Genomic DNA, 21944 nt, shown 5'->3' on the forward strand with positions numbered 1-21944 from the left:
ATGTCAAAAGTGACAGCCTTCAGCTTTCATTGCCGGTGAGAGTTCTAACTGAGTCTGTGTAGAAGGACTCGGGTTAGAAGTCAGACTGTCAGTGTTTGACAGCTTCAAACAGCTGTGAAACACTGATAGTTCATCTGTCAAGACTTCTTGACAGATGAAATTTCAGTCTGTGATGTCACCTGTTGCCGGGTGGCCCTTAATTGGCCTGCTGAGCCCGCTGGGCGGGCTGAACAAGGTCAATCAAGGGAAAATCGCGCGGATTGGCCGGATGTCGATGTAGGCGGGACTAAAACCCGAAAGTTGTAGTCCTGCTTCCTTCCCGACAGCTTAAGGAAAATCGACCCCTATGTGTTCAAAACTCCATTGCCCATATCCTGTCTACATTTGCCAACTCATTGATTTCAAAATCCTCATCCTGTTTGCAAATCCCTTCATTGCTTTGTTCTATCCTACTTCACAACCTTCTCATGTCTCCGCTCACACCCTTCAATTTTCTGACACTGCCGTACTGTGTGACCCTTCACTCAGTTGATGGCAGAGCTGTTAGCTATCAGGTCCTTGAACTCTGGAATTCTCTTTCCCTACACGTGCGCGCACACACACTTACTTTTTCTCTCTCTCTCCAATTTTGCTCTTTTTCTGTCCTGTTGTGCTTTTCTCCTTTTCTGATTCTTTCTGTCTTTTCCCACACTCTTTTACATATTTTCTCTTTCTTTCCCCTTTCCCCCTCTCCAAAATCCTTCTGAAAATCTACCTTTACAGCTATGCCTTCATGTTCCTCCCAACTCCTGCTCGGTGTCAATTCCCCTTTCTCTCGCTCTTCCTTCTCCCCCCCCCCCCCCCCCCAACCCCTCCCCCAGTGAAGCACTCTTGGGGCATTTTGCTACATTGAAGACATTTTCTAAGTGTGAGTTGCTGTTTGATGTGAGATAAAATTTTCAAGTGGCAGAAATTATCTATAGATAAGTGCAAGACCAGTCAACAAAACAAACAATGCTTAGTTATATTGCAAATCAGTAGAATATAATGAATCTGAGATAGAAACATAGAAGATAGGAGCAGGAGCAGGCCATTCGGCCCCTCGAGCCTGCTCCGCCATTCAATGAGATCAAGGCTGATCATCCAAACTCAATACCCTGTCCCTGCCTTCTCCCCATATCCCTTGATCCCTTTAGCCTTAAGAAATATATCTAACTCCTTCTTGAATATATTTAATGAATTGGCCTCAACTGCCTTCTATGGTAGAGAATTCCACAGGTTCACCACTCTCTGGGTGAAGAAATTCCTCCTCATATCTGTCCTAAATGGCTTAACCCTTATCTTTAAACTGTAACCCCTGGTTCTGGACTCCCCCCGCCATCGGCAACATCCTTCCTGCATCTAGTCTGTCTAGTCCTGTTAGAATTTTATAAGTTTCGATGCGATCCCCTCTCATTCTTCTAAACTCCCGCGAGTATAAGCCCAATCGACCCAATCTCTCCTCGTACGTCATTCCTGCCATCCCAGGTATCGGTCTGGTGAATCTTCGCTGCACTCCCTCCATGGCAAGAACATCCTTCCTCAGATAAGGCGACCAAAACTGCACACAATACTCAAGATGTGGTCTCACCAAGGCCCTGTACAACTGCAACAAGACATCCTTGTTCCTGTACTCGAACCCTCTCGCTACGAAGGCCAACATACCATTTGCTTTCTTAACCGTCTGCTGCACCTGCATGCTTACCTTCAGCGACTGGTGCACAAGGACACCCAGGTCTCATTGCACTTCCCCTTCTCCCAATCTATTGCCGTTCAGATAATAATCTGCCTTCCTGTTTTTGCCACCAAAGTGGATAACCTCGCATTTATCCACATTATACTGCATCTGTCCAATCACCCAACCTGTCCGAATCATCCTGGAGTTTCTCAGCATCCTCCTCACAGCACACACGCCTACCCAGCTTTGTGTCATCTGCAAATTTGGAGATATTTCATCTAGTTCCCTTGTCTAGATCATTAATATATATTGTGAATAGCTGGGGTCCTAGGACCGATCCCTGCGGTACCCCACTAGTCACTGCCTGCCACTCGGAAAAAGAGCCGTTTATTCCAACTCTTTGCTTTCTGTCTGCCAACCAGTTCTCTATCCAAGTCAGTATCTTGCCCCCAATCCCATGTGCCTTAGCTTTACACGCTAATCTCTTACGCGGGACCTTATCAAAAGCCTTCTGAAAGTCCAAATACACCACATCCACTGGTTCTCCCTTATCTATTTTACCAGTTACATCCTCAAAAAATTCCAGTAGATTAGTCAAGCACGATTTACCTTTTGTAAATCCATGTTGACTTTGTCCGATCCTGTCACTGTTTTCTAAGTGCTCTGCTATTACGTCAGGCCACAGCTTGAATACTGCCCTCAACTGAGGAACAAGGGAAGTATCCAACCTGGAAATGATCTAAAGAAGGACCAGAAGGCAGAGCCCTAGTATCAGAATTGAATTGTGAGGGAAAAGTTTAAAAAAAAACTCTGCCTCTTCAGCCTTGAAAAGAAGCAAATGGGAGGGGGGTCCTCTGGGCAGGAATATGATACTAAGTGGCATAGAAAACGTTAATCTGGAGCACTATTTCAAGTTAAATCATGACTAAGATGAGGGAAACAAGGTTTAAGCTGCTATAATGAAAGTTCAAGATTTAAATCAGGAAACACTTCACACAAAAGTGATCAATAGCTAGAGTGTTCTTTCAGGAAAGGTAGTGGAGGCAGAAGCTTTGGAATCATTAAAGAGACAGCTGGGTGCTGTGATGGGAGGGGCTGTAGGTGTCTGTGGAAGGATGAGTTTAGGTAGGTTTAATGGCTTCCCTAATCTTTTTTGTGTGACTGTTGCAGGACAGGAGCAGTTGAGATCAGATTACTTGAAGATATCAGTGCCTCACTCCCACTAGGTATTTATTATTTTTGATGAGACTTGAACGGGTGCATTACTGAGAGGTCCCATCCATCTCTGCATAACACTGCTTCTGTTTTAGGGGAGTATTAAAATAAGAATTGACTTGCAACCTCACCTTATCCTTGGTAATACAAAATACATTTGGTATTTGGCTTTTTTCAGTTTCTCTCATTGAACCAATTTAGTAATCACTTTATTAAATTCTGTAGTTAGGGGAAAGTTTGCAATCTACCTCATTTTGTTCGTCCAAATCAGAAGTCTAAATGTCTTAAAGACACAATATTTCCATAATTTGCCAGGGACTCCCAAGTTTATGTGCGTCAGAAACACAACCCCTTCCCCAGATAGCCATAGTTGCAGCTTCTTTTGAAATAGGTCTTTGGTAGCGAACAATTTAAAATACACTCAAGGTAATTGTGTCACTTGAACTGCACATCCTTGGCATCGACTAATTGTTCTTATACTGGCAAGTCAGGAGCATCTTATCCTGATGTTATAGCATATCTGCATAAAATCAGAATTGAAGATTACATTGATTTGCATAGTTTGGGAGAATGTCTATATTTATAACCTATTCTGAAAATCATAATAGATCAAAACATCAAACTTCTATGTTCACAGACAAAGCTGCTTTAAAAATAATCTGAAAAATCTATAATTTTTTGAAATGATTGCCTGTGGATAATGGTAGTGCTACTGAAAATTGTGTGGGTGGCATTGACAATACAGGAAAAATCTAACTTGTGGTGCTGAAGGTTTCCATAGCAACTGCATAAAAGTGCTGGTTTAAAGTATATGTTCTAGGCATCTCTGAATAGCCTTCCTGAAGAAAAAAATAAAAATCTGTTCCTTCCCATGGATAAATCAATAACAGTAATATGTCTAAGACCTTAAGAATTAAACTACAAACAGCATTTGTTTAGTTTTGCAATTAAAATGGTTAGAGACCTTTTGATAGAAAAAATTACTACGGGTGCTAAAAATTTGAATTTACAACACAGTTGCTTTACAAGGGAACATGACATGCAAATATTCATTTTTGTTATTTGAATGTGTTTTGTAAAACTGCTCATTACATGATTTGGGTAACTCAATGAACTAGGTTCAGATAAATGGTCCACACTGAATTCCACTATTGGAAAGGAAAAGGGAAGTACTGTACATAGCACTGACTATTGTGCAGGATTTCCGACGTTGAAGGGAACCGAGGGAGGGGAGGTTGGGGGCACTGCAAACTCTTTTCAGACACGTTGCTGACCGGAGCACGCCCTTGTTATTGGCTGACTCGTCTCTCCTGGGTAATCCAAAATTAGTTTTGATAGTGAGCCATGTGTGCACGACATTTAAAGCTTGCTAAATGTTTCATCTACATTGGCTTCTGGGTGCACATTATGGCAGCTTTTTTCTCTGGGTGGCAGGAGGGAGAAGAGTCATGCCGCAGGTCACAATACAAAATAGTACCATTCTGGTTATGTACAAACTCAGATTGTTTGATGTAAGATCTAATTTCAGTGATTCACTAATCTCTAAGCTATTTTTTAGGCAATGAGTGCATCAGCATTTGTGATGCAAAGGCATAACATTTTTGACTGACTGAAGGCTATGAAAGAGACTTTCTTCTCTCACTCTAGTGTGATAGTGAGTCGGTTGTCTTATATAGTATATATATTCCAGAATGAGGTAACGATTTTATCACAACATCGTTCTTCATTTAAATGATTTTCCATTTTGGTTTTGTATTTATATTGCCCTCCATCCCAAACACACACTATTTTTCTACTGTGGACAAAAAGGCAATCTGTCCCAAGGTTTCTGCCATAGCTGCTAGAGAAAACTTGCATTTATACAGCGCCTTTCACATCTCCAGGATGTCCCATTGCATTATTATGGGTTATTCACTGTTATGTAGGCAAATACAGCAACCAGTTTGTGCACAAAACCGGCCACACAATGAGATAATGCCCACTTTATCTGTTTGTGTTGGTTGAAGGATAAATTTTGGCCAGGACACCGAGAGAGCTGCAAAAATGTGCTTGGGTTGATTCATTCTCCATTACTTCCATTGCTTTCTTTGTATAGACGTGCTCTCATCCACTCAGCCAATCGTGTCTGTGAGGAGAGGCAGCTTCAAACAATTCTAAGTAATGTTAAAATGCAATCTAGTTTTAACAGAATATCCAAATGTGAAGGGAGTGAAAAATTTTAAGTTATTGAAGTCTGGTCATTCATCATCTGCTGTTCTAACAGATGTGTTAACCTGTTTGTTTTAAATGGGTTAATGATTCTCTTAAAATAGCAGAAAGGAATTTTATTTAATGTATTTGTGCGATAACACGCTCACAGTAATTTCCAGATTTAAGCCTTCCTTCATTCTGAAGTATCCTATATCTGTTATTATTCATAATTGTGTATACTCCCTTTATCAAATAACATTTTTAATATTAGTATATAAACATTACCAGCCTTGCACTGTTTTTAAAAAAAAAAAAAAAAACTAGTGATTAACAGCAGTGGTTATGCTAAGTATACAGCTTTGTAAATATTTTTAATGTAGGGAAAATTAAAGGGAAAATATAGTGGTAATGTAATACAAAAAATGTTACAGACTACATAAACTTGTAACATATTTCTGTATCATTTCCAAACTTCTATTTATGTTGTTTAGGGTGATACTCCCTCAAATAATTATTCTTTCATCCCCTTTCTTGGGTCCCCTGCAACATGCATCATCTATCACTGGGAGGGCAGGATCTTGTTCTTGAGCCTCTCCCAGTGTCATTGTGAAACCATCTGTTAGAAGTCACTTGAGCAGGCAGGCAGTGGTTCCCTCTCCAGTTTAACTCTTCTCCCTATTAAAAACTGCCTGGCTTTCAGTGTGTCTCTCCCCACAGCAGAATGGCTGAGAGTGGGGACATGCATGTGAAGACCAAGGAGGCAAAGCCATGTATACTACCACCACAGTACCTAACTGTCTTCAAATGTTTTGGTTCCAGGTCAGAATCAAATCTATTTTTCATTTTTTTAAGGAATGTTTTGCATCAGTAACAAAGTGTGATGCACCATTTTAAATCTATGAATATGTATTATGATTTGGGCTTTTTAACAATGCCATTTTCTCGCACAAATGGCTTGACAACTGCTATAATAGTGGATCATGCCTCTTATGATCTGAAAGCTACAATTTTCATTGTCTGCTGTAAGGAGTTAAGATAGCCGAGGGCTAACAATTAGTCTACTTATCAGTAATACTGTGGATTGCAACATTTCCAGTACATTTCATGTCGAACTGAAAGCCAGAAAATATGAAATGGTAAACCCACTTCAAACAGGCTAAAATTACTAATTGAATTCTTTACTTGATGATTCATAGAAATGAAGACATTGATACTACACAGTATAAGTTGTAATTTACAATTGAACCAGGAAGACTGTTCGGAAGAATCCATTGTTCCCCTAGTTTAAAATGACAGTCTCTTGTAATGCATAAGCTACTGCTTACAGAATTTGATGCATCTGATTGTATATAGGGGCACTGTCCCCATCAAAGGGAATCATTATCTTAACTAATTCTGGATCAAAGAACTCTGTGCCTACGAGACAAACAAATCGCCTTTGAGTAGCTATCTGAGTTTTCAATAAATTGTGTGTACCTTGTAAAACTGAGTCACTAAAACTTTTAAAAGACATCTGACTGAATCTCCTGTAGCTTTGCTCACCATATGTTGCAGGGTAGGCTTTCTGGTCATTCTTGTGGTGACATTTTCATGTTTGGTTCGTTCGCTCTCTTTCCCCACCTTCTTGTTATGTCTCTTTGCTCTTTTCTGTCCTGGTTTGCTTTTATGATTCTTTGTCATTTTTCTACTCTCTATTTTGCATATTTTCTCCTTCTTTTGTTCTTTTGCCTGTTCTTACTCTATTTTATCAGTTAGAGGTATAGACGATAGCCAGGGTAAGCATCAGGCCAGTGTGGGGTGCGTGCTTTTCTGGCTGCAGATGGTAATTGGAGGGTGGGGGAAAGGATTGGGCCCTGACTGCATTTTAAAATGGCAGGCATGCAGCATCGGCCAAGAGATGGATGCAGTGTGGATAGGAGGCTATTCCTCCAGGTGAGAAAAGGAACATGAAGCTAGTGGTGCTGCAGAACATAAGTATCACTGAGCTTGCAGACACAAATCTCTCAGTTTGGAAAACTAATTGTGAAAATAATGGAAGTACTGTATGTAGGAAATGTAAACATAAAAACCAGATGTGACACTACCATTATAAACTACCTACTCTGCCTCTCTCCACCTGATCTCTCTCTCTCTTGCTCACACACTGATCACTCAGCCCAATGTCTCTGACTTAATTTCCTACTTATCTCTGTCTGTCCCCAGCTTTCTCTCTTTTTTACTTGGTTTATCTCTCTTTCATTCCTGCTATCTGTCTCTTTCATCTCTTTTATATTGATTTTATCCCTTTGAAGTCTCTCTCTCCTGATTTCTTTCTTACCCTCACTGTTTCTGTCTTCCAATTTCGCTGTTTCTCTATTTCTCCCCATCCTGATTCCTCCTGATTTTTTGTTCCCTATTATCCTTTCACAGGAGCTCGTGCCTTCTTGCACATTCCCTCAAGCAGTCATTGCATGAACTCCAGGTGGTGTCTTTGAGGCTACAAAGTACTAGAACGCTGGCTAGTAGAGGAGTGAGTTTGCGAGCCAAGGGGGCAATTTTTTAACTTGCCACGCTGTCTTCATCATGAAAGTGGGAGGTGTTCTTTGTCATTATTTTGGTTTGCTCCTGCTGGCCTGTGTGAGCACAAGATTGATTTTCATTATTCATCTGTGTGCATTTTCCTGCTGCCTGCTGAGTGTGGGATGCAGTACTAAGCAGCAAACTGTGATGGTGGGTGGGGGTGAAGTTCTGTCAGTGAAGTTAGGGTAGACAAATAACAAATTCCACACAGAGGGATGCAGTTGTGGCCGAGAGATGCAGGGGCAGGTGGTATTAGCAATATTACGTTGCTCTCGATACTCCTAAAATTTCATGGGGTTGGGTCTAAGGTCACTCGCCCTCCAGGATTGTCCTGGAGTCTCCAGGAATCAAAGATTAATTTCCTGGACACTGCTGTGAGCAAAAACCCAGGAGAAAAATCATGGGGGCATTGAGAGAAATGAGTTTTTTAAATTTTCTTTGAACACTTTTGTTTATTACTTCTAAAAATACTGAGATGTGAAAAAAGGCTGTTGGACTGGGCAGGGTGATTGGGCGTGAGCGGTCATTTGATGAAATCTCCAGGAATATATCCAACCAGAACTGGCAATCTATCACACTCAGTACTAACATATCCTCTGTATATATTCATGAATAGTTACGATATTCTTAAATTGTTTCATCATCTCTCTCTTTTGTTCCATGCAGGAAGAGAAAGGAGATTATACATATGCAGAAAGAATTCGTATCCCACTGAATCACGGGTGTTTGTTGGTAATGGAAGGGGAAACCCAGAAGGATTGGCAGGTGAGAAACATACTAAGACCCTCTAAGTAACACAGCAGATGTTCCAGTAAAGGATATTTCTTCAATAAAAATGGTTTCCCTACCATGAGTCTCAGCATTTGCTAACACAGAGACTCACCACCAATATTCTGTGGTTGCACTTTTTTCAGGGGGAGAAAAGAAAGACTTGCATTTATACAGCGCCTTTCATGACCTCAGGATGTCCCAAAGTGCTTTACAGCCAATTAAGTTATTTTTTTTTGGAAGTGGTTACTTTTGTAATGTCGGAAACATGGCAGCCAATTTGTGCACAGCAAGGTCCCACAAAAAGCAATGTAGAACAAGAGCAAGAAGGAGTCGGGTTCCTGATGCATCTCTGATGTACCTTAATTTATCTTGCTTTAATTTACCATGTGTCAGCAGAACATTGTAATTAACTTTAAAGGGCACATGCACCTTTTAAAGAAAAACGGATGTAGGAAAGTGAGTGAGGAATTTAACCTGCCCCCTTAGCACATGATTTGTTTCAATGCCAGCAAAGCACTTTTCTGTATTCAGTGTAACCCTGTTTACAGCTGTTAACGTATTCTGTGCTCCAACAACAGAAGAATTATAGTACATATGGATTGATTTTATACATAGTAATTACCTTATGTGCAGCACTAAGCCTTTTTAAAACATATTATAGATTTTGAGTGAACAACAAAAGTATTAATGTATTAATACAGACCAAACTTCATGGAATAACAGTTAAAGATGCTTCATTAGTATTATTGTGTTGTTGAACTCAAGTGCTTAAAAAATCTGCTCCTCCAACCACGTGTGTGTGATCTACACAGTCAGTTCTTAGCTAAGATACTGGCTGGAATTTCCTATTCCAAAGGGATGTGACTAAGTAAACAACTCAAATGTACCTCGTGTTTACCAGGCACAGACTAAAAGCTATGTGAGATCCCCAACTCCAATTAGTCATCCTCACAACTAAACAACAACAATGACTTACATTTACATTAGGGCTGCCAATTAGTTGCAATTAACTGCTGTGATTAATGCATTAATTTTTCTTTAGATTAATATTCTTAATGCACATTAATCATGGAGAGTACCTCGGAGCTGCCTGCAACCTTCAGGACAACTCGCCATAAGCTTCTGAGCATGTGTGAATTTTACCTTCTGCGCATGTGCAGCCATTATATCCTTCTGTGCATGTGTGTTGTTGCCAGAGAGACAGCAGCGTGTGAGTGCAGCAGTGTCTGTCAGTGGTGTTCATCATGGATCCTGTGGCCAGTTGCAGGCTGTCTCTCCATGAGCCTTGGGCCCCAGCAGGCCTGCTGCTCCATGGATCACCATTCATGGCCTGCAGAGTAAAGTATTACCCCGATTAAAACCAAGATTAACTGCGATTAAAAATGTTAATCACAAGATTAATCACAATTAATGTTTTAATTGCTTACCAGCCATAATTTATACAGCACCTTTAACATCGAAAGTATCCCAATGCGCTTCACAGAAGTGTAATGAGACCAAAATTGACACCAAGCCAAAGAAGATATTAGGAGGATGACTAAAAGCTTGATCAAGGAGGTTGTTTTTAAGGAGGTCCTAAAGGAGGAGAGAGAGACAAAAGTTGAGAGGGAATTCCAGAGCTTAGGCCAGCGAGGGCTGAAGGCACGGCCGCCAATGGTGAGGCAAAGGAGCTCAGGATAAACGAGGCCTGATTTGGAGGGGCGCAGAGTTCTTGGTGGGGGTAATAGGACTGTAGGAGGTTACAGAGATAGGATGGGGCGAAGCTGTTAAGGGATTTGAACACAAGGATAAGAATTTTAATTTGGAGACTTTGGGGGACCGGAACCAGTGTAGGTCAGGGAGCAGTGGAGTGATGGGTGAGTAGGATATGGTGAGGGTTAGGATACGGGCAGCAGAGTTTTTGATCAACTGAAGTTTATGGAGGCCGGCCAGGATTGCATTGACATAGTCAAGTCTGGAGGTAACAAAGACATGGATGATGGTTTCAGCAGCAAATGGCTGAGGCAGGGGTGGAAGATGTTGCAGCGATGGAAGTGAGCAGTCTTTGGATAGAGGGGATCTGAGGTTGGACGCTCAGCTAAGGGTCAAATAGGACGGCGAGGTTGCAAACAGTTGGCTTCAACCTGAGACAGTGCCTGAGGTGGGGGATGTAATCAGTAGCATGGGTACAGAGTTTGTGGCGGGGCCAAAGACCGTGGTTTTGGTCTCCCCAATGTTTAACTGGAGGAAATTTCAGCTCATCCAGGACTCTGTCGGACAAGCAGGCTGACAACACCGAGGCAGTGGGGGGTTGACCGAGGTGGTGGGGAGGTAGAGCTGGGTATGGTCAGCAATCATGCGAGATGTGAGGGTAAGGGTTTAATTGGGGAGAAGGGCATTGAAGGTGAAGGTGAGGGAGTGATTGAGCAGATCAGCAGCTGCAGAAGCATCATGGCTCTAATTGACAGCCCTAATATAAATGCCAGTTGTTTAGAATGGAGGGCCAAAGTCCAGACATTTGGGAGTTTCAAAGTGCATAACTTGGGGGATGGGGAGATGGAGTTTTTTTTTTCCAGGGCTAGATACAGAAGAAAGAGGGATTGTAAGGAGGTAGGGGATATGAGGATCAGAGATGGCCTTGTCTGTGATCTAGATAATGGGGATAGAGTGGCCATGTGAGATGTGAAGTTCGAGGGGGTGGGCGTGAATATGAGTTAAGAGAGGTTAAGGGAGGACAGGAGGGCAGTGAAATCAGTGGAGAGAGAGCAAGGTGAGTTGAGATGGAGATTGAAATCACCGCGGATGAGAAGTCACTCAGTGCAGAGACTGAGGGAAGAAAGAAGTGAGGATATCACGGTGAGAAGCTTGGGGGTGTGACTTAGCAATTCATAGTGTGGGAACTATCCGGGGGGTGGGGGGGGCAGTAGGGTGGAGGTGCTATTAGAAAGAATATGTAAATTAAAGGCTGTTGATATTTGCATGCATTTTACTATTACTGTTTTCAGCATCGAGTGCCAAAAGAATACCATGATAGAAATCCACGAATAAACCTGACATTTCGAACAATTTATCCTGAGGCATGATGGAACTGAAGATAACGTTACAAGTGGAACTGCACGTACAGCATGACATTGTAAGAACAAGTGGAAGAGCAAGAGACCGCAACTGGGCCGTGTTAATTTTTGTTGGAAAGTAGGACTTTTGGGCCACACAGTTGAATTTTAAAAATCTTTAACCGGTCATTGTTTCTGTTAAATTAGACAAAAGAAATTTCATACGAATGTGTTTGAGTACATCTGCTAATATTCAGAGCGTAATTTTGGATTTTTACTTCAAAGTTGAATATCTGGAAAGTTTCACTATTACAGTGTTAGGAAACATGTAGTTTGGATCTTCTGAATTTTATCTGTAGTAGGGAAGCTGATCTCAAGAACATGTGTACAGCAAAGTTGTGACTAGTGTTGGAAAAAAGTTTTCAAATTCTGAATGTTCAACAATCTATGAAGAGTTGCTTGTATGGTAATATGCTTTGGAGTGCTTGGTTCCTGTCCCTATTGTTTTAAGGCTTGGAAGTCTGTTCGAAATAAGAATGAATGCCGAAATACATACTTTAGCTTTGCCCCTTGTGCTCCTGATTGAAAGATACAGACAGCATGATACCAAGTGGTTGAAAAAGAGTTGAAAAATAAGGTGCAAAGACTGATAGATTTTTGTTTAATATGATACTTATATGGCAATATGGAAACATTCATACAAACTTAAAAGTGTGGATGGAATTTTAAAAAATTAAACTGAGAATTCAACTGTAGATTTCTTCATTGGACCATACTAGTTAAAAGAGGTATGCTATTTAAAACAAGTTGCAGTGACCGAACATTGAGCACTGTCAAACTTGGTGAAGAACTGCAGTGCTGTGGGTTCATTATTTTGCTTCATTTGAAAGGAATCAAAGTTTATTACACCTTTAAAATAAATGTAGTCTTCCGACGACAGCAGATTTGGCAGCCAAAAGCTGGCACTGAATACCTCATTTTGAACACTTTCATATATCATTTTGTTAATGTACTTTCAAAGTAAGTTTAAAAAATATGAAACAGACCGTACGAAAGCACATTAAGGAAGAGCCCTATTGAAAGTGGTTTGCTGTCTGTTACTAAAGAATTAACTCGAGGGAACTTTTTTTTTTAATCCAAGAGCTTAATTATTGAAAAGGGTTTTTTTTCCTCCTGCAATCACTTCTTAAATTGTATTGCTGAGCTACACAATACGATTTCTTGTTGGAGACACTTTTTTGTACACCATTAAATTAGAAATTATTATGTTTACACATTTTTCAAACAAAATTATATCAGCTGATGGCTCAGTGAGTAGCTGAACCATGCAGACCAGGACAGTTCCAGGTTTGACTCCTGGTTTCTGTTGCGTTAGCTGATCTCAGCCAGAGTGCATTAGAGAAATCGCACATGACTTTGGCACCTCTGGATTAGGAAGGGGAAAATCGGCCGAGGTTCCCACTCCAAATTGCGATGCAGAAACCCTTGCTGGAATTGCACCTGTGGAGTTCAGTTGACGACAGGAGCCGGTTTGGCTGTGATGCCCCTATGGGTGAATTGCCTGTTGCCAGCCAGTGTCGAGATTCACACATGAATAATTATAACTTGAGCCAGAGTGGGATAGGAAAAACTTGGTGAGAAGAAGAAAGTAAAGTACTAACTGGATATATTTTGTAAAACTAGTTACAGAAAACATTATACACTGCAAGAGGTTAAATTGGTGGAATTTGTGATATAATGACACACACCAAATAAATAGAAAGATTGTTAAACCAAGCTGTGAACTGACTTTTTACTGCAATTAGTTCCAGTGGACATTTATTGGTTTGTACTCGAGAACTGCTCTCCATTGCTGATCAACTTTTTTAAACAGTGATGTTTGTTTTTGTGCTAGTTGCCATTCTAAAAAACAGGGCTGGCATATTTGACTTCAATAGATTTTCTGTATTCTGAGGCAGTGAAATAAGATTGTTAATAAAAGTGGATATAAACTTTCAACTTTGGAGCTTTAGGTTTCATTAAGAATAAGCTGCAAGAGGATTCACTTGCTACCTGCACATTCCAGTGATGGTAAACCAGCACATTTCAGTGCCAAAAATATGCGTTGAATATACAGCCCTAGTTTTCTGATACTGCTAGATGGAAGCCTAGAGTATATTGTTTAGAATAAAATAAGATATTTGTAATTTTCAGATTTAAAAAAAAATAAAAAATGAAATTATTGCTGGGATTTGAGTTCAATATCTACAGCCATTTTCTGGAGTATTTTTTAATCTTGAAGATCATTGTTTTGGAGAACTTCACCTGTTTCACGTGTGCAACAAAATTAACTAATCAATGATGGGCTAACGGATCATAAGCTCATTCCAGATGAGGAAGGCCATTCAGCCCAGCTTAGTTCTACCATCCAGAATGACTATAAAGTCCCCCATTACAACATCCAATTGGTTCTTAATATGTTTCCAGGGCTTTCACCCCACTACTTTAACTGCGAGTCCATTCCACGTGTTGATCACTCTTTTGTCGAATCATCTGACTATAAAATACACAATTTAAATGTTGGCTTTATCATCATTTAAACATATTTCATCTTTAACCCAGTGTGGTGATTTTATTCATATAATGAGCTCAAGTTTCCCGTTTGTTCTGTAAATTAGCTCCACTCCAGTGGGGAGCTTACTGAGGGTGAGATGGAGTATTGCAGCAAGGAAGATTGAGAAGAGCGTTGGTGCGATGACACAGCCTTGCTTGACCCCGGTGCAGCAACCAATTTGTGCATAGCATGGTGCACAAAAACAGCATTGAGAACTGAGCAGTTAATCTGTTTTGTGATGTTGATTGAGTGATAAATGTTGGCCAAGGTACCAGGAGAAACACCAGCTCTTATTTGAAGAGAGCCATTTTGATGCAGGGATCTTTTATATCCACCTGAACAGGCAGATGGGACCTCAGTTTACTGTCTCATTCAAAAGATGGGACCGCCAATAGCACAGCACTCCAGTACTGCACTGAAATGTCATTGGCAAATCCAATGCTACATTAAATTCTGTGCTATTTATAAAGGAAGGTTCTGATTGGATGATAACTCTGCCAGTGCCTATAATTGATGTATATTTTGTCATGTGATTTTTTTTTAAAAGTTGTAGCCTGATGGTGATAATGAAAGTCTAAATCTCCAGTAAATCCTGCACTTTTGTTTCCTTATAGACTACTTCAAAGGATTTCCATTTTCAAGAATATTGACAGATTATGTGATTTAAAGAGCCTATTGACCCCAGAACTTCAGGCCTTTTCATACCGTTAATACATCGCACTCTATTAGCCAGGAGAACTGATGCTAACATGATGAAGCTTGGTTTTATTACTGATGTAATTTTAATACATAGCAAAATTTGAGTGTTAAACTTAATGAAGATGAATCGGTAATGAGATTGTAATTTCAGACAGTTACTTAATAGTGTAAATATTTCTGAAATCTGTGACATCAAATGTTATAAGCAAGTAGTTTTGTAACAACAATGTACTTGTAATATACATTTCAAGAAATGTTACAACTGTAACTGGCTCCAGTTGCTCACTAGATTGATTAATAGAAAGCTGGACCCTACCCAGTGACTATAGGCTTAATTTTCAGGGATGACATTTAACTCTGCCAACTACATTTAGTCCTTGACATGATCAGGGTTGCCCCCTGGTAGTGGAGCATTTCACCTCCAGATTTGGAAAAGCTGACATGGTAGATGACCTCCACGGGCAGGACTGTGTCCTGTTGGTGATTGTGGAACTGAAGTTGTGGAGAAATTCACCATTTAAGTATCTGCTTTCTTTGCTAACCCACTGCTAAGACTAATGATTGGTGCTGTACTTTAACTGGCTGTGTTTGGCGAAACAAATGGAGAAGGCAGCTAAGTAATGTGAAGCAAAGCAAGAGTCCGAGCCAACGATTACCCTGCACAGCAGCCGTCTGTACTGACACAGTACACCAATTAAAACTGCAACTCAACCGCTTAGCATTGAACTTGACACTTGATGAATTACAAAGTCAGGAATAAGAAATTACTCATATGGAGACCAAAGTAAGTTTTTAAAACTGATTCAAGGATTAGACTGTATGAGGAACCTAGCTGATTAATAAATATGACCATAATTGTCCAATTCTCCAAGATTTGATTCTGGAGTGAAGACTGAAGCAAATGTTTGGATTGTACATTACTTTAAATGTGATACTTTTAAGGGATAACATGACCACTTGTTAGATTGTGTAATTATTTAACTAACTACATCTAAATTCGGGCAATTTCATTCTTTTGAGACCTCAGCTATTCGTTATATTAATATCCACAGCTATTAGATTGGTTTCTAAGGATGAAAGGTCGATATATTTTATGGGTGTTATGAATACACTGTTCATTCCCCTTAACTCTTGAGCTTCAGAGGCCATCCTGACTTCCTTAAGACAGTTCCTGTTCATGAATAGTCTTCCCTCATTTCTCCCTAAGCCAGTCAGAAGGATGAGCTGAACTCTTGGGTTTGGCTGAGTATGAATACCAGTTACTTTGAACTTGGCTCTTTTAGTTGGGGGTCCCATGTTTTTACATTGTAAATACAGGCTCTTTCCATAAATTAGAACCTGACAAATTCTCACACTCTGGCTAACTTTCAGTCTAAATACTGACTTCTTAAATGCCTTTTATATTTAAAAAATCAAATTACTGTAAATAATTGACACTGACTTTAACATCCTTTTATTTCTGGTTTAGAAGAGCTGGTGATCCTAACAATGTGAGGCAGTAGATTAACATCCACGGCAGAGACAAAAGCAATGCTTAGTTAATTAGTATACATTTACTGTTAATTCAGCTCCCTCATATTGTCAAGTTAAGTAACTCCTCCAAGCCAATTCCCCCAATTATGTCATCCATTACTATTTGAAGAAAAATGTTCATTAAACAAAAGCAAATAGCTGGGAGATGGAGTGTAAAAGTTAGAATGCAGGTACAGCAAGTAATTAGCAAGGCCAATGGAATGTTGGCCTTTATTGCAAGAGGGATGGAATATAAAAGTGGGGAAGTCTTGCTACAACTGTACAGGGCATTGATGAGACCACACCTAGAGTACGGCATACAGTTTTGGTCTCCTTATTTAAGGAGGGATATACTTGCATTGGAGGCAGTTCAGAGAAGGTTCGCTAGGTTGATTTCTGGGATGAAGGGGTTGTCTTAGGAAAAGTTGAGCAGGTTGGGCCTATACTCATTGGAGTTTAGAATAATGAGAGTGATCTTATTGAAACATAAACGATTCTGAGGGAGCTTGACTGGGTATATGCTGAGAGGGGGCATAGTTTCAGAATAAGGGGTCACCCATTTAAGGCGGGGATGAGGAGGAATTTCTTCTCTCTGAGGGTCGTGAATCTTTGGCATTCTCTACCCCAGAGAGCTGTGAAGGCCGAGTCAGTGAATATATTCAAGGCTGAGATAGACAGATTTTTGAACTACAGGGGAGCCGAGGGTTATGGGGAACAGGCAGAAAAGTGGAGTTAAGGCCAAGATCAGATCAGCCATGATCCTATTGAATGGCGGAGCAGGCTCGAGGGGCTGAATGGCCTACTCTTATTTCTTATGTTCTAATAATTCTTCATGTCGGTTTGATTTTTAGAAGATGATGGTACTTTTTAAACTAACTGTCACAAAAAGGAATACAGGCAATTTGAATTTCTGGCTTGAGCAGAGTAGTTTTTACTGCAGCTGAAATTAGAGTCTCCATTGCAGTTGTTTTCTGCTCCCGATAGCAAGAGAGTTGTGTTAATATTTAAATGTCTTCCTGGCAATATTCCTCATTTCAAGCATAAAGTTGTCTAATGCAGCCAGTGAGAAATTAAATATTAATCCAGGCAGACAAGGGATGAACAGATATCCAGCTCAGTAGCAAGTACTGGCCGAATACATTTGATAACAAAAATTTCAAGTGCCCAGTGTTTGCAAAAAAATCCAATATGTTGGATCTCTAATTTTCTGAACACAGGACTCCAGCTGATTTAAAAGGGAATTAATACATGAAAATGTTTTCTTTGGCCTAGGGTATTAAGGGCCAGATTTGCTTGTTTGTCCTCATCATTGCAACAGTTTTTAAAGTGTAAAATTAGGAATAGATAGCAATTACCATCAAACAACATCTTCTTCTTAGGCAGTCCCTCGGAACTCAGGATGACTTGTTTCCACATTAAAAATGAGCTCGCAGGTGACTGATTATTCCAATGCGGGACCTACAGTCTCTGTCACGGGTGGGGCAGACGGTGGTTGAAGGGGCGGGTGTGTGGGGTACTTGGGCTGACGTGCGCTGCTTGCGCTTGGCTTCCGCTTGCTCCTGGCGAAGAGACTTGAGGTGTTCGGCGCCTTCCCGGATGCTTCTCCTCCACTTTGTGTGGTCTTGGGCCACATAATATGCAAGTGCTCAGCAATCATTCCTTGTATGGGTATGCACTTAAAAATGGCTTACTGGGTGATGCGCTATCAATTCTAATGAGAGGCTGAGCAGAGTTCAGAACGACAGGCTTTTATTAACTACTGAATTGCACTTCAGACAGATCAGGACTATGCCTCTAGTGGATGACCGAATGCCTGGAGCTGCCATGCGGCCGTCCTTATACTCGGTAGCCGACGGCGGAGTCAGCTGAGGCATAGTCAGACATAACAGTTAAACAAGAGTGAACGACAACAACAACAACAAGTGAACTACAGTGGTTTACCACATTCACCCCTCGTTTAAAATTAAGTCCGGCGGGGTGAAGTGTATCAAAAGTTCGAGTAGGCGAGTCTGTCGGGCGGCCTCGTTTGCCGTCGAGATCTTCGTGGCGATGGTTGCGATGTTACAGCTTCCAACGACGCGTCTTGAGCGGGGTCGGGCACCGGTGTATCGTCCCCTTTGGTGTTGGGTGGGCGAGTGGACTCCGGCTGGTCCTGGGGTCGCGGCATGCCGTCTACTGGGGTGGAATGGATAGGGGTGAGAATTTGGTCTACTGAATTTTGGGCCGTGTCGAAGGGGGTCGTGGTGGAGGGCAATGGTGACGGGTCAGTGGACCCCGAGGGTGCCAGATCTCTAATGGAGACTGTATCCTCCCGCCCGTCCGAGTATGCCACGTAGGCGTACTGGGGGTTGGCATGGAGGAGGTGAACCTTCTCTACCAGGGGAGCCGTTTTGTGGGACCTTACATGCTTCCTCAGCAGGACGGGCCCTGGGGACGTCAGCCAGTGTGGTAGTGAGGTACCGGATGTGGACCTCCGGGGAAAAACGAACATTCGCTCATGGGGGGTGGCGTTGGTGGCCGTACACAGCAGTGACCGGATGGAGTGGAGCGCATCAGGTAGGACATCCTGCCAACGGGAGGTCGGAAGGCCCCTAGATTTTAAGGCTAGGAGGGCCGCCTTCCAAACCGTCGCGTTTTCTCTTTCAACCTGTCCGTTCCCCCGGGGGTTGTAGCTGGTGGTCCGGCTTGTGGCAATGCCTCTCATGAGCAGGTACTGACGGAGTTCGTCGCTCATGAAGGACGAGCCCCGGTCGCTATGAATATAGCTGGGAAAACCGAACAGAGCAAAGAGGTTGTGCAGGCATTTAATGACCGTAGCAGTGGTCGTGTCCGGGCAGGGGATGGTGAAAGGGAAACGGGAGTACTCATCAACTATGTTGAGGAAGTACACATTACGGTCAGAGGAGGGGAGGGGCCCTTTAAAGTCGACACTCAGGCGCTCAAAAGGGCGGGTGGCCTTGATCAGGTTTGCTCTGTCAGGCATATAGAAGCGCGGCTTGCACTCTGCACAGACTGGGCAGCTCCTTCAAAATGTCGATAGCCCCCTGGTAGCTCGTAGCATCCTGGATAAGGGCAAAAGCTCGGTGGTGTACTTTAGAATTCAGCACCCTGAGCTTGTCGGCATCGGTGGCGACGGTCTCGCCGGATGCAGCCAGAAAGGACTCAAAACAGTTCAGCCAGTGCGAGAACTTAGCAGTCGAGTCCGGTTCTTGCGGGTCGAGTTCCAGGCACTTGATCTTAAGTATCTGCAGCATCGTTATTATTATTATTATTTTTTTTTTTTCAGTAGTTAATAAAATTGATGCGCTATCAATTCTAATGAGAGGCTGAGCAGAGTTCAGAACGACAGGCTTTTATTAACTACTGAATTGCACTTCAGACAGATCAGGACTATGCCTCTAGTGGATGACCGAATGCCTGGAGCTGCCATGCGGCCGTCCTTATACTCGGTAGCCGAGGGCGGAGTCAGCTGAGGCATAGTCAGACATAACAGTTAAACAAGAGTGAACGACAACAACAACAACAACAAGTGAACACAGTGAACTACAGTGGTTTACCACACTGGGCAGAGCCCAGATAGTACCATTGCTAAAATCAGGCAGTAGCAATATGACTCAGCCAGAATTCCCCCGCCTCTGCCTTGCTGTTGGAACTTTAATATGCCTCCGCTTTATAGGGTGACTTCATTCTTGGCATGCTACATTCTCAAAAGGTGCTTGCGGGATAGATATCTGAACTTGATGAAATGCATGCATCCAGTTGAGCAGCCTCTGAGCTTCCTCCCCTTGCGCACCAAGCCAAACCTTTCCCCAGGCCTCCCCCTGCCCTCACCCTGATCTTAGTCTTTCTCTAGTTGTTCTCCCTACTCATTATGAGACCCACCAAACTGCTGACCACCTAACTTCTTTTCCTATCCCCACATGCTAGCTGACATTGTAAATGGTTTCCTCTCCTCGGGTACTGTCCCTCTCTTCAAAAAAAACAAGCCACCTTCAATCCCTTTGTCCTAGTAAACTACGGCTCCATCTCCAACCTTCCTTCTCAAGTGTTGTCATCTCCCAAATCTATGCCCACCTTTCTCGTAATTCCATGTTTGAAACTTGCTTATCATGTTTCCGCCCCAGCCACAGTACTGAGACAGCCCAAATCAGTTATAAACTATATCATCTGTGACTGAACATTGGGCATTTTCCCTCCTTGGTCTCTCTGCAGCCTTTGACAATGGTTAACCTCCTCCAATACCTCTTCTTTCGTTGTCCAGCTCAGTGGGACAGCCCTCATTGAGTTCCACTCTTACCTATCTAATTGTAGCCAGAACATCTCCAGCAATGGTTTCTCTTCCTGACTGCGCATCATAACATCCGAGGTCCCTCAACGATCTATTCTTGCCCCCCCCCCACCTTCCTTATCTACTAGTTGCTCCTTGGTGACATCATCTGAAGATATGGGGCCAGCTTCCACGTGCACACTGAAGACACCCAGCTGTACCTCTCCACCAACTCTCTCAACCCCTCCACTGTGTTTGTGCTGTCTGATATCTAGTCTTGGATGAGCTGCAATTTCTTCTAGTTAAACTTGGGAAGACCGAAGCTACCATCCTTGTCCTCTGCCACAAACTCTCTACTCTTGTCATCCATTCCATCCCCTTCTGTAGCCTTTTGGGGAGAGCTTTTCTGTATTCATTTTGCCCTCGCCTTCCCCTGAAGGAGGCATTTACCCTGAGGAAGAAAGCATTAGGGGGTTTTCTCGCTCAACAACAACAAAAACTTGTATTTATATAGCGCCTTTAGCCTAGTAAAATATCCCAAGGCGCTGCACAGGAGCGCTAATCAAAAAATTTGACAGAGCCACATAAGGAGGTATTACGGCAGTTGGTCAAAGAGGTAGGTTTTAAGGAGCGTCTTAAAGGAGGAAAGAGAGACGGAGAAGTTTAGGGAGGGAATCCTAGAGCTTAGGGCCTTCGCAGCTGAAGGCACGGCCGCCAATGGTGGCGCGATTAAAATCGGGGATGCGCAAGAGGCCAAAATTGGAGGAGTGCAGATACCTCATCAGCCCTCTCCTAGTTGAGGTAAGATATATAGGCCTTTTGGTACCTGGAAAAAATATACTTACAAAAATAAGGATGAAATAAATAGAACCTCTTACTTGATATTACATGATGTTTAGATTTGATACGAGCTAATCACTTGACATTTTATGAGTTTATTCCCATTTCATTGTAAAAACCATTTCAAGTAAATTATAGCATTATCATTTTTTTCTATTTTAGAAAATGGCCTGTAGCCCATGGGAGAGTTGACTGTCCAGTTAAGGAGTCCAGTAGCAATGTTCAGTTGGTCTATGATGTTACAGGGCAATGGTTCAAAATCACAAAATGATTATAACTTTCTGATTTGCAAATGTACTGTTACAGCAATAAACTTTTAGAAAATACAGAACAGTAAATCGTCTTATTCTTACCATAGAGGTTTACAGCATAGAGAAGGCCATTTGACCCATTGGCCAGAATTTTAATTTGGAGGCGGGGGAGTGGTGGTGGTGTAATGTGGTCACATTGTTCCTGTTATGTTCTGATGTCTCTCAGAGCAGTATAGATACAGAGCTTACAATGGAGAACGAGGTACACAGAAGGAAGCACTGACTACAGTGAGGCAGCTGAAATTCTGTTTGATTTTAA

General features: G+C 41.9%; 1 protein-coding gene across 5 annotated transcripts in view; it reads left to right on the top strand.

Annotated features, from left to right (window-relative positions):
• Positions 1 to 21700, top strand: part of alkbh3 (alkB homolog 3, alpha-ketoglutarate dependent dioxygenase) — an 84487-nt gene extending 62787 nt beyond the window's left edge. For 2 of the 5 annotated variants that reach the window (XR_015081016.1, XR_015081018.1), the window contains 3 exons: positions 8327 to 8425; positions 11416 to 11543; positions 14671 to 15618. Coding sequence is in view for 2 of the 5 variants with exons in the window: in XM_086008092.1 (XP_085864218.1) it covers positions 8327 to 8425; positions 11416 to 11493 (177 nt within the window). In the remaining 3 variants the exon portion in view is untranslated. Of the gene's footprint in view, positions 1 to 5821; positions 5914 to 8326; positions 8426 to 11415; positions 13462 to 14670; positions 15619 to 21536 lie in introns of those variants that run through there. The other 3 variants (XR_015081017.1, XM_086008092.1, XM_086008093.1) reach the window with 3 other exon arrangements.
• Positions 21701 to 21944: the final 244 nt, after the last annotated feature.

Source organism: Somniosus microcephalus, chromosome 15 (assembly GCF_052327205.1).
Source record: "Somniosus microcephalus isolate GS21.2 chromosome 15, FLI_Smic_1.0, whole genome shotgun sequence".
In the NCBI taxonomy this organism is placed as follows: Eukaryota; Metazoa; Chordata; class Chondrichthyes; order Squaliformes; family Somniosidae; genus Somniosus; species Somniosus microcephalus.